Source organism: Miscanthus floridulus, chromosome 13 (genome assembly GCF_019320115.1).
Source record: "Miscanthus floridulus cultivar M001 chromosome 13, ASM1932011v1, whole genome shotgun sequence".
NCBI classification, from domain to species: domain Eukaryota; kingdom Viridiplantae; phylum Streptophyta; class Magnoliopsida; order Poales; family Poaceae; genus Miscanthus; species Miscanthus floridulus.
The window spans coordinates 14,787,450-14,800,590 of NC_089592.1; the positions used below are offsets into that span (position 1 = coordinate 14,787,450).

General features: G+C 44.9%; 2 protein-coding genes across 2 annotated transcripts; one reads left to right on the forward strand and one right to left on the reverse strand.

Moving 5' to 3' along the window:
• Positions 1-309: 309 nt before the first annotated feature.
• On the forward strand, positions 310-5,387 carry LOC136501694 (uncharacterized). Its single transcript, XM_066497218.1, has 4 exons — positions 310-464; positions 654-771; positions 1,780-4,770; positions 4,882-5,387. Exons 2-3 carry the CDS (start codon positions 748-750, stop codon positions 4,720-4,722), a joined length of 2,967 nt encoding a protein of 988 aa, XP_066353315.1. The 5' UTR covers positions 310-464; positions 654-747; the 3' UTR covers positions 4,723-4,770; positions 4,882-5,387.
• A 314-nt stretch (positions 5,388-5,701) lies between these two features.
• LOC136500771 (uncharacterized) lies at positions 5,702-9,666 on the reverse strand. The gene is made up of 10 exons (XM_066496198.1): positions 9,438-9,666; positions 8,922-9,000; positions 8,706-8,800; positions 7,876-7,980; positions 7,694-7,773; positions 7,407-7,497; positions 7,226-7,333; positions 6,716-6,802; positions 6,337-6,405; positions 5,702-6,225 (listed from the first exon to the last, which is right to left on the reverse strand). The coding sequence occupies exons 1-10, from the start codon at positions 9,654-9,656 to the stop codon at positions 6,049-6,051; spliced, it is 1,110 nt and encodes a 369-aa protein (XP_066352295.1). The 5' UTR covers positions 9,657-9,666; the 3' UTR covers positions 5,702-6,048.
• Positions 9,667-13,141: the final 3,475 nt, after the last annotated feature.

Genomic DNA, 13,141 nt, shown 5'->3' on the forward strand with positions numbered 1-13,141 from the left:
ATAAGATTTAAAAAGTACAGACATGCATGAATGAGCCAGTAACTCGGGCAAACCAAATATGGGTCATTCTTAAACTGTGGTCAAAACGTTAATTAAGCTTAGACTGTGATCAAAACGTTAATTATGCCGCATTTGAGATATGTCATCTGTGCAAGCTACGTACTTGAGTTTGCACTTTGCAGGACAACGACAGCTATACTTCCATCTTTATTCTTTGGTTCCAGCCCCAAGCAAAGAGCACCCGGCTGCATATTTCTTTTTTCTTGATGCCAATGCCAATAGTTACAAGCTTATCGCAGGCAGAGCACGCATAGTACTACCTCTCCTCTGTCCGCTACCTCTCGCTGATCAGCACACACCTCAGAAAAATATACACAGCAGACAGCACCACCGTTTCTTGCATTGTGTTCTCCGATTCGCAGCTCAGGATTTTGTATATACATACACTGTAGCTTGTTGCCAAGGTACGAACAACGACTTCTATGCTTCTTAATTTCATATATGGTTGTTACTACTATTTGGCACCATTTTTTTTTCTCTCCCTCTATACATGCTTTTGAAGAATATACAGAGAGAGATGTGTGCATGTTCACACCGGCGGACACGCTTATAATTAACTTTAATTTGTTCTTGCAAATGGGCTTGCACATTAGGGAGTGGAGATCCATCTAGAAGCCATGGGGTAGAGATGTTCTAGACCTCTGGAGCTTCTTCATCTTGCTAATCATTCCTATACAGAGACTCATCATGGCAGAGTGGAGAGATGAAAAGGTATCCCCCACCCCCAACACCACACACACACACCCACTCCATTGACCATTGGAAATATAGATTGTGTGCTTTAGGAAAATACACCAGAATAATCACTAATTTTATTATCAGTGGTTTTGTTTTTGCAATAATCACTTTCAAAATAAATCACTAATTTTATTATCAGTGGTTTTGTTTTTGCAATAATCACTTTCAAAATATGAGTGGAGAGATGAGAAACATATCTAGTATAAATATTATCTGTAATTTCGTATTCTACTCTATTTACTCCGGCATTTATTTTTGCTGTACATGATGTAAATAAATAGCCCCAGTTGTGGGCTAGCTGTCCTCAACTCCCCACGCCCTTTCCCATCCATTCTTTCCTCTCGCAAGCTCTCTTGTCTCGCTCCTAGCTCTAGATCAAGTACGGACAGCTAGCAGCCACGACCTAGGCAGGGCAGCAACACGGTGGAATGCAGCTGGATGCGCGGAGGGGGACCGGATCCCCGGCGTCGTGGACCAAAGCTGCGATATGCAGCAGCCGGCCGATTTGGCTGACCGGATCGTGTGCTGTAGCATCGACAAAGGACAGTGCCAATGGCAGCACTCAGGGCCGTGATGGTGGTCACCGTTGCCCTACGTGACGGTACAGCATTGGAGGCCCCATGCGGCAAGCAGGAGCTCGGCGGCACCCATGTGAGACAAGGGTGGCGAGCAGTACCCGTATTCTAAGTAACGTACCTGAATTCTATTTGATTTAGAGTCGGAACTGATAAGATTAGCCGTCCTAGAAAATAAAACACCTTGATTAATTCTTAAAACCTTGTGCACAAATATTTTTCATCACCGATGCAATAATTAACTAAAGATATATTAGTTCATTTGCTTTTGAGCACATGTTAAGTTCCAACCAAAGAAAAAAGAAGAAGAAAAAGGAAGATACTCTGCTGCTCATGCTAGTCATTGTGTTTGTCGCGTGAGAGTGACGTTAACTAGTTAATTGTTGGCTTCAAACAAAAAATACAGGAAATTAGGGCGGTCGACGTCAAGACGGTAGTACAACAAATATCTCCTTACTTAGAGGACACAAGCAACGATGCACCTCAGTTCATCTACTTCGAGGGATGGCTTGGACTGGGCGCTTCTGCGGTGCTTAGAGCTATTGCAGAGCAGCCTCCACCATCTTTACGAGAGAAATTCGACAGGATCATCCACATTGACTGTTCGATGTGGAAGAGCCGAAGAGCATTGCAAAGGGTGATCGCAGACGAGCTCAAGCTCACTCAACAGGTAGTGGCCATTGACGCGCAAGACGAGGAGGACGATTTCAGTGGGGTAGACCATGGCTCCAGAGCTGAGGTTAGAGGCGTCATGGCAGCAATAACTCGTTACCTAGTACAGTACAGATCTTTAGTTGTCTTTCACAATGGAAGTGATGGCATGGTTGACTTGACTAGCTGTGGCATTCCGCAACCTGAAATCTTCAATACTAAGGTATTGTGGACCTTTAGAGGACGGCTTCGTCTCAATGCAGAAATTCATCGAAAGGTAGATAATTCAGACCCTTTTTTTTATGCTATGGCTGACCATCACAGCAGCTGGAATGCATACCTTGAGGAAGATGCTAGAGAAATCGCTTTGCACATGCAAAAGCTTGGCCTTGGTGTTACACCTAAAATAGCCACAGAGTGTTGCTTGTACCTATTGTCATTGAATAACCAAGCTAAGAAGATGATTGACTACAACTGGGCAACCCATGCTTCCTGCTACTGGGTTTGCGATGGGATCATAGGAGGAGGACAGGACAACCAGACATGGGAGGTTGCTCATGCTCTGCAGCAGCATATAAGACTAGAAGACTACTCATCCAATGCAGAGCTTATGGTGTCTGTGGACATGTTGGATCTTTCCTCGAAACAATGGATTTCTATTACTGAATCATATTTCAAAGAGGTTCCTCCAGAGGCAACAACCCTGTTCTATGGATCCAAAAAGTCAAGTCCACAAGCAGTATCACTACCTAGTGACAAGTTCCATAAAGCAGATCAACTCCGGGTGCTGAAGTTATGTGGATGTACCTTCAGCTTTTCATCACCTCCATTCCATTGCTGCCACAACTTAAGATTCCTTGGACTGGATAGATGCATGGATGGACTACAACATGGGGAGGAGGAGGAGGAGGAGGAGAAAACAGGTGAACGAGCGGTGGAAATTTTTCAGCGGCTATGGGTGCTAGATGTATGCCACACGGATTGGCCATTGGCTTTTCCCCTAGAAACAGAAGAGCAAGTGTCTACAAACATTAGAGAGGTTCATATAAACAATGGGAGCATTTGGCGCAGCAACCTTGCATGGAGACGACTGCCAAACCTTCACAAGCTTCAAGTAGTTAAGCCCACAAGCCCTTGGGAGACATATCAAGGACTTCCTTCATCACTGGAATCATTCTCGTTAGACGCAGGAAGGGATCATGAAAATGAAGCAAGAATATCCCGTATCAGCTTGGCTGGTTACACAATATTATCAGACTTTATACTTCGTGGGTCATTGCCAAACCTTGAGGAGCTGGACCTCTCGCACACAGCAATCAAAATCCTTGACCTTGGAGCGGTCGTTGAAGTGAAAAATCTTCAGCGACTCTTCTTGATGGGATGTGGGCAGCTCCGCTCAATTTCATGGCCCAAAACCAAAATGTACAAACTAAGGCTGTTGTGCATTGACACTCGGGCAAGAGGAGGAGAGGTGGACAACAGAAAACCAACATGGTCACGTGATTGTTCTTTGATGGTCTACCAGCAGGACGAAGTAAAGGAGTATTGCCATGCATCTATTGCCGTTGCAGACATGAGGTTCCTTCAGTCCTTGGAGTTTCTTTGGACAAGGGAAACCATTCGATGTGATAAGTGGAATCTCTGCTTGTCATCTACCAGCGATGATGATGGAAGAGGCTGCCACAAGGAAAAGATGGGCAGTCATTATAGCACTGGACAGCTAGCTGCTGCTCTGTCTCTGCCCAAGTCATTAACCTACCATGACATCAGCAATGAACAGATATCTGCAAAGATCGATATCAGCAGTAGCAGCAGCTCAGCGCAATTTCTGCCACTAGACTTGCACATGGACATTGGCGAGGGAATTAGTGACGTCACCGACAAGTCCAGCAAGCGGGCAAGGGATGCAATACGTAGTGTGATGAACAGTGTGCAGTCGTTGCACGTACACGACAGTTCTTCCATCACCAGTGTTGCCCCTGAACACACTTTTGGGACAGATATAATGAATGGGCTCGAGTGGTGCTGCGTGGAGAGATGCCTCAAGTTGGATACTGTCTTCGCCACTAACTATTACTGGGAATGCTTTGCTAATTTGGAAATCTTTTGGGCGGCTCATCTCTTGATGGCCCGTTCTGTTTGGAGCAGACCAAGAAATCGAGGGTTGGTGTATGTGTATGCACGTCAATTATCGTTTACACAACTGCGGGCTATTCATCTGCACTTCTGCCCGAGGCTCAGATATGTCCTCCCGATGGCTTCGAACAATACCTTATCCATAGTGCTGGAGACTCTCCACATACACTGCTGCGGTGATCTCAAGCAGGTCTTCCTCGTGGAGCAAGAGTTTCTGGAGAAAATAGAGGCCTTGCATGAAAAAGGCATGCTGGAATTCTCAAACCTCAAGAGCTTGTACCTGTATGAGCTCCCGAATCTACAACAGATCTGTGAGGCAAAGATGTTTGCTCCCAAGCTCGAGACCATCTATATCAGAGGCTGCTGGGGCCTGAGGCGTCTCCCGGCCACTGACCGTCGCCGCCGTGAAGATGGCCGCCCTGTGGCCGTGGACTGCGAGAAGGATTGGTGGGATAAGCTGGAGTGGGATGGGATGGAGTCTGGCCACCACCCCTCCCTCTTCCAGCAGAGCCATTCCAAGTACTACAAGAGGCGTCACCTGAGGAGCACGGTTCTCCGCTGAGCTAGCCGACGTGATCACCTACTTGCTGCTAGCTTCCTTCTTCTCCTGGTACGTCCACGCATGATCAAGCATCTTCCTCCCCTTAATTATTTGTAGTAATTTATTTCAAGTTAATTTCATTTCTTGTTCCGCGTACTGATGTTGGATCACTCTGTGTAGATTAATCTGGTGTTGGATCGACAGGGATGATGACAGACAGTGCTTTCTTCTGTCATTGGGTGCTTCTTCATATATATCAGTACTGATGCTGCTGCTGCTGCTGCTGTGGTCAACCATGTTGGTTTGTGTTGCTTGGCAAGTCTTCGGTGTGTTTTCTCAAGAATGAATAAATAACTTGGTTTCTGATGCTACCTGCCTACTTGCATCAACCAAGTTTGTTACATCGGTGTTGATGTGTGTGCTTGATACTACAGGAGGTGTGAATTTGTGTGTACATGTCTCTATTGAGTCTTGAGAGACTAACTGATTGATGTATCATTTTGCTTTGGTTTGGTTTGCCTGGTTATCTGTGTGCGTGTGAGCTTGAAAATTGAAATAAGAGGCTGGGTTTGATGCCTCCACAGAACCCAACCCCATGGTGTTCAAGTGTTGCTTTTTCAGTTTCATTGAATGTATTGGACACAATGTATGTATGCTTGTCTGTGATCCATGCAGCAGCATGCTAATGCTGCCAGCAAATTATTAAATGGCTTGGTTTGATCTACATGGAGTGTTAACTGATTATTTGTTTCCAGTATTCATGCGTAGTACATGTTTCGCTAGCTATAATAGCTAGTGTATGGGTGCATTCAGGGGAGATTAAGCAATAGCACTGGCATAACAGATGCCATTCATGGGAAACTGAAGGCGTCAGGGCTGTTCATGCACTCTACATTTCATCATGTACTTCTTGTTCTGATAGACCACAAAGGCGCGGAGTTTTTTCACACAAAACTGTCAAGAGTGCAATGGAAGCGCGCACCAACATACAAGTGGAGAATAAGCAATATAATGCCACAACTTGTATACAACTTCACATGTTTCATTGTGACAAATGTCTGTCTCACAACTATACTGGGAAAATTTTGCTAAGCCTTACAGTCCTAAGTTCATCTAGCCCACTCCATGTTCAGGATAGAAGTATAAACAAACACCAGAAGTTTATTCTCGCTCACCTTCAGCCTAGGACCATCAGCAACCTAGTTGCCTACATGAGTATGAGCTTTGACAGAGACGCCCAGGATTAGGAGCTGATGGCCAAAAAAACACTAATGCTTTACAATGGTATGAACCCTGGTTAAACACGGGCAATGTTCATAGGATAAGCAACTTTTCCTCCTGAACTTTTCATGCTTTGGTTGTTGAATCTGCCGGCGATGAACCTGTTGGTGAGGGGCATGTATCCCGTTTGCCCTTTGATTTCTTCATCTTCGCTTTGAACCGGGACTTAGCCATCAAGGTGTCTACTGTGTTTGCAAAGTTACCAATTGCCATTGCAATCAGCAGGATCCCGCAGACCACAACCTGTGACACAACACAAAGCTTATAACACGGATAAAATACTACAGAATCCTGGTTGCATTAACAACTAAAATACAATGGGATCCTAGTTCATTAACAGCTAAAGTCTCTGACCTGCCACTCAGGGACGACGCCAGTATGAGCTGTGCGAAGAAGTAAAAACCCGACATAACCCTCAAATCCCTAAACAAAAAGGAAAAAGAACAATCAGATATTTCCTCCAGGGGGCATATGTTTATGAGAAGATTGTAACATCATGTTGCATGATGCAATCATGAACCAATCAATAGTAATGATATTCGATATAGAAGACTTGGCACTATCATCAAGAAATTCTCACAAAAGCATCGTTTATTTATTAAAGAATATGCAAAGATAATTTCACGACATTGAATAGGAAAACTAAGTTTGCAATGTATAACCCTAGATGAGGTTATGCAGTAACTGCTGGTTGTCATGTTCGGCAGCATGCAGCTATCAGAAGAAAGAATACCTGCAAGAGAAAAAGGAGAGGGCACAACAGCAACAATTGACCTTCAACGCCAGCAGTCTCTCCCCATACAACATCCATTCTTTTAGCCTGATGGCAAAGCAAAATTCCAGTTACAAAACATTACTTTTACTGAAGTAACTGCGCCTGCAATGTATAGAAAGATGGGTAGGCCATGCCAATTGTGTGCTTCCTCCGATCACAAGTATAAGTCCATTTAGGTTTGCCCTAACTCCTAAGTCAAACTTCTTCAACTTTGACCATCAACATCTAAATTATATAAAGATTGGTAAAGCAAGATTGACATTGTTAGACTCGATATAAGAAACACTTTCATAAATTTTGAACCTTGTGTTTTAAATCTATATAAAAATTTAAGATAGTGATGATCAAAGCTAAACAAAATTTGAGTCCGGACAAACCTAGATTATTTTATATTTGTGATGGAATGAAGTAAATTCTCTCAAGACAAGGGTGAGATACTGAGATCCTCCATTTTTGTCAGAATATTACCTTCCCCAAAGCAATCCTAGTATATAATCTTTGACGCTGATATCTATTCTGCAACATCATAACAAATCCTTGCATTATGGCCCAGCACAGAAAAAGTTCAACGCCTCTCTGTCAAAAGAAGAAACAGGTTAAGCACAGGCATTTGTATACATTGCATAATGGAAAGATCTAAAATGCATACCTGCTTGCGTGCACAATTAGGTTGCCCCTTTATCTCCCATGTGAGACTTATAAGAGACATCAGCATGGCACAGTAGTGATGAAGTATCCACCTTAAGGGAGAAAACAACAAGAAGAGACAGTCACAATATGGAACCGGAAAAAAACAAGGCAAATGGAATAGTGGATAAATAGGTCTTGGAAAACAGAAGTTATCCCACATGCGTTAGCTTAAAAAAGCTTTTACAGGCCACAACACTCTTAGTTTCTGCAGATATGATTATATGCCAGAGCATCAGTGATCCTTACCAAGGACGAATATCACTTCCATTAACTCGCAGTATGTTCTCACGCAAAGCTAAACTAGTATACAGGAATAACAACCAAGCCTGTACAAGGTAAATTGAGATATCAGTGTCTTTTGGCATGGCACGAAACATAGGATTAATTCAACTATTGCTGCATTGACACAAGCAAGCATTAGAGTGTACCTGGTATAGCTGAACTGGCAATGCTGGAAAGCATCCATTCCATAACCATTGTCGAAGAAACAACAGAATCACCGGAAAACCAAGAAACAGCAAGGCAGTTCTGTCCTGGAAACAGGGGAAAAAGGTGGATTATAAACAAAATAAACTTTCTAGCTAGTCTGGATCTATTATCCAAGGATCTAACATTGATAGCTAAACTAAGATTCCTTTTGCAAAAGCAGAGAGTAAAAGGATGCATCTAGTTTCTTGTTTGTATACTTAACGATGATCAAACATAACATAGAACGATCCAATTAATGTTGATGGGCTACTATAGAGGTAGGGGGGGGGGGGGGGGGGGGGGGGGGAGACTATGTTTCACTAGGAAAAAGTGAGGGAATCAAGAGGGATGTTGTCTTAGCTATTTCTGTAAACTTACATAACTCGAACCTACAAGGTTATAGTTTCAGAGGAAAATCAGAGTTACATTAATTTAAATTTATTTACTTCAAAATTTTATATGTGGATAAAAACTCCCACAAGTTAGACCACTATGTTCACTGAATAGCATTAGATACAAACAGAATTATTATAACCTGATGTCTAACAACCTTTTGTGCTAAAGATTAATTACACATTGTGACAGTGCAAGTTTTCACTTAGTGGAAGCTTTGAGTGAACTTAAAATAACATTGTTCCCAAGATACTTGGTTCAAAGAACAAGCCAAATTTCAAAACTCTAAATCAACTAGTGCCTCCAGCACGATTATATGATTCACCCAAAGTCCTCATTTGGAAAACACAACTTGACACCAAGAATACCATGAATACTAGTACAGTTTGACACATACCCTGTAGCTATTGTACTCCTCCTTCACCTTGAGCTGCACCTCCTTCCTTGTTGCCCGCAGATTTACTGGTCCCAAGAACATCTTCAGAAAAGCGCCTGCAAACCCAACAGAAGTACAGGACATTATTACAAATAAAACACAGGCTTCACTCTCGGAAAAAGAAAGATGACAAAACCCAAGAACAAGATGAACGAAGCTTAAAACAACTCAAATAACCTTGCGTCTTGCTCGGGAGCAGCGCGGCAACATCGCCGTCAGCAATGAGGCACGTTGCTCGATCCAAGTCCTCCTCAACCTGGCCAAAACCACACCCACATCAACACGAGCAATCACGCACATTGTGAGGATCAATCACGGAAAATGGCGCAGCGATTCAGGAACCCAAGGAACACCAAGAGTTCCCCCTCAGACACCCAGACTACACAGCGCATTGACGCTACCAAAGCTGGCACTTTTTTACAGCAGGCCGAATCGCAGTTCCACAGAAGCAGACCTCCCCGGCGATCCCGGAGCCACCCACCGCCCAGCGACGCAGCATGCAGAGCCAAGCCAGCAGCGCGCGGAACCCTAGGCGCAGCCGGGGACCCGCGTGGCGAGCGATCTCCTCAAGCGTCTCCGCGCACCGACACGCATCCGCCGCCGGGCGCGCACTCACAAACACACAGGGGGTTCGGGAGGCACGCGCGCGCGCACAGACACACAGAGAGCGGGAGTGCGTCGGGAGGAGCGCACCTTGTCGCTGTCGGCGTGCGCCGCGGCGGCCTCGTGCAGCCACCGGAGCTCCCCCTGGAGCGCGGCGGCGCGGCGGCGCGGCGCCTCCTCCTCCGCCCGCGTCCGCGTCAGCAGCGCCGCCGCCGCGTCCTGCAGATCCCGCGCCTGCTCCGCCGCGCGCGCTGCCGCCACCGCCGCGCCGTCCTCCCCTCCTCCCCCTCCCTTCCTCTCCTCCCCCATCTCTCTCCTCCTCTGCCCGCGTTGCCCCCCCCCCCCCCTCTGTAGAGCGAGCGGCTGCTCTGTCTATAGGGGCCGCGGGAGTGCGAGGCAGACGCATGCGGCTGGAGGCTGACGGCCGGGGCCCACGGCGAGGTGGGTTGGTGTCGTGGTGATTTGGTTTGTGCTGAGCTTTTAGTTTAATGGAGTGTGTGAATGCGATTAGATTTTTGGCAGCATTTAAATCAGGGGATGTAGATGTAGTAGATTTGGATGGGATTCGTGTGATTTTGGCTTCTTGCACTTACTTTTTTTTGGGGGTTTGTTTGGCTTTTAGGGCTTTTTGTAGGCTTTGGTTTACTTGTGGCCTTGTGGGGAACGAGGAGAGTATGGCTCTGTTCGGCTTATCTTATATTCGATTTGTTCGGCTTTTTTTTTAACCGAAATAATGTTTTTCTCTCACAACAATTCAGTCAAAATAGTATTTTTCAGTCAGTTTCAGCCAAGTTTCAGACCAGCGAACAAGGCCTATGTGTGGCCATTTTTTTGGTCCGTTTGTGGGATGTGTCATCAATTCATCATGGTTTAACTTTTATAAGATTGTCGTGTTTTGTGTACGGTATAGTGCACGCCATCATGTAAGTTTCAATACTTTGCGCTTTAGGATGACGTGTTATTTGTGTTTTTCTGATCACACGTGTATCAAATTAATACGAAATTAATTAACAAATCTTTAGGTGGTTTATTACACTTTTATACTGCCGTGGCATTTGTATTCTTCAACTATGGGTAGTAAATTATCATAGGAATTTAATAGAAAATAGTTTTCATTTTTCAAAAAAAATCTCGCATTCCAAAATGGCCCTAAATATAGCTAGGGTCAAATGACATTCCACCGTGTCCATAATAGTTTGATACATCCTTTCATCTCATGCTAGTTGGGATTACTTTTGTTGGTGTGCTCTATTACGGTATTATGATCGCTGACCTGGGTGCCGTGACGGAACCTGGAGTCCCTTGTGGTGTGTGCTGCAGCCATGCGTGGTGCTACTAGGTGCGCACAGGCATCGAGGAATATGTTGTCATGATCCATCATGGACCCAACGCTAGTGAGCTGTCCTAACTTGCATAGCTATTCCAAATTTCCTTGATGACCAACATACATCATTGTATGTCTTGGTCACATCCTTGCATTCTTTTTTAAGACTTGTTGCATTGCTCTTTTCAATAAGATGTTTTATAAATAGTGTGCCTTGCAATGGTATGAACATCTCTCCTTTGAGGATGCAAGGGAACCGAGGCTCCATGTGGATTGTAACCACATGAGTAGCTTATGGATGCCCCCGAGTATCAAAGAAATTGTCACTACCATTGTAACATCTCATCAATGGACATTCTTATTGAAAGTGATGCCCCTCCCAAATACTCTCCTTGCTGCGATAAGTGACTCCGACAAATCCTTCATTGATGTCTAAGGTCCATGCTATCCTTCTTACATGGATGATACGAATTTGCTTGTCAATTCCCATACCAATTCGTGCTTAATGCACTCTCCTTTGAGAGACACCCTTGTCCAACTAAACTCTACTCTTAAAGTCACCTTGTCTAACCTTAGAATTCTTGACCGATGTGTCCTACTCCAAATTACCTTGATGTCTTCCCTCACCTCGGCCTCTTTCAAATCTCGAGGACGAGATTTCTCTAAGGGGGGAGATTTGTAACGACCCAAAAACCGTTACCGTATAGGCAGTCATTTTTTACCATCCAAGTGTGCATGTTTTAATCCAAATTAGGATCTGACTTGTGCCTAGGCCAACCCAAAACCGAGCACTGCTAGTTTTGGTGGATCGTCCGACATCACCATCGGATCATCCATCAAGACATCTCACAAACTTGGGATAATCTTGGCCAACCTGTGCACTGACGGAGTGTCCACGGTATCCCGTGAAGTATCTGATGAATTATAGAGGGCAGTAACCCAGCAACCTGAGAGTGACCAGTTCATACCGGAGTGTCCGTCACTCGCGGTAGAGTGTCCGTCAAAACCGTAGCACACTCAACCAATCTAGCGGAGAGTCCGTCGCAATTGACGGATTGTCCGATAAAACACATCGACACATGTCTCATGTAGTTTGATTCGGTGTCACATACACCACATATGGTCTCACTTGTCATTGGCACCACTCACACACAAAACCCCCACTAGCCTCTCCACTCTCTCCATCTCCCTCATTCTCACATTCACGTTTAGCAACAAAGAAGAGAGAAAAGAGAGAAAGGGAAAGGAGAGAAGAGAAGAAGAGAAGGAAGAAGAAGGGGAAGGGAAGGAAGGAAGAAGTAGGGCGACTAGCCCATGGCTGGAGGACGTCGTCGGCACCGTGCTGCACCTTATCCACGCCGTCAAGTTCACCGGAGTTGGAAGAGAAGGCCACCCCGAGCACCTTCTTCAACCTCGAGTTTCCATGGAACCCAAGCTCGATCTCCTTCCATGCCGCATCCCCGACCGATCTGCTTCATTTGTAGCTTCCCCAAGGCATGGTGAGAACCCCCACAGCGTCCATCTTCATCCTCGCTAACCCTAGCAACTTCCCCCATGAACTCCATGGCCGCCCATTGTGATATTCATCATTTTTGGTGGACGACCTTCCCGCAGCACATTCATGGCACATCCATCACTTGTAGAGGCTTCCCCACATCACTAGTAAGCCATAGAAACAAACTGCACTTGATTTGTAGCCCGGATGCCCCAGGAATCATCTCCAACGTTTTTACACCTGAGCTGTTCGTCGTTTTACCGGATGGTCTGTCATTCTAGCAGACTGTTCGTTGGCGCCAGTGTTCGTCCCAGCAGAACACTCTGGGGCACGTGTTTGTCCCTAGCGGACTGTTCACCACTCGTGGACCGTCCGCTGTACCACAGCAGCATAGCCCCAACTTGTAAAGGTCATAGAAGATGCATTTTAACTTAAAAAATTATGAAACAAGTTTTGTTGTGTTCTTTAGGATATTCTCTATCATCTAGACATGATCTTGACACCAAAAAGTATATCTTAATTTTGATGTAGAATAATGCATTTTTTTAGTGTAATAAATAGACAACTTATTCTCTAGGTCTCTTAAAGTCATAAAACTTGCTTTGTTCACTTGCTTTGAGCATATGATGTTTGTGAGACATGTTTTGTGCACCATCTCATTACGTTCATGAACATAAGATTATCCTTTGTGTCTCACATAATATAATTTGGCGGAGTGTCCGCGCTCACTGCCGAAGTGTCCACCAAATTATAGAGCTTGGTCTCTAAATAACCCGAGAGCCCCTAATTCTTACCGGAGTGTCCGTTGACTATCATGGACCATCCGATGAGGACTAAACACCGAAGATGTTTAAGTCCCAAAACTAACGGAGCATCCATGAGCTATGACGGAGTGTTCGTCAATGCATACTGACAGCACAATAAGGCTATGTTACACACATGTTACACACACCTAGTACCATGTACTTAGTAGTT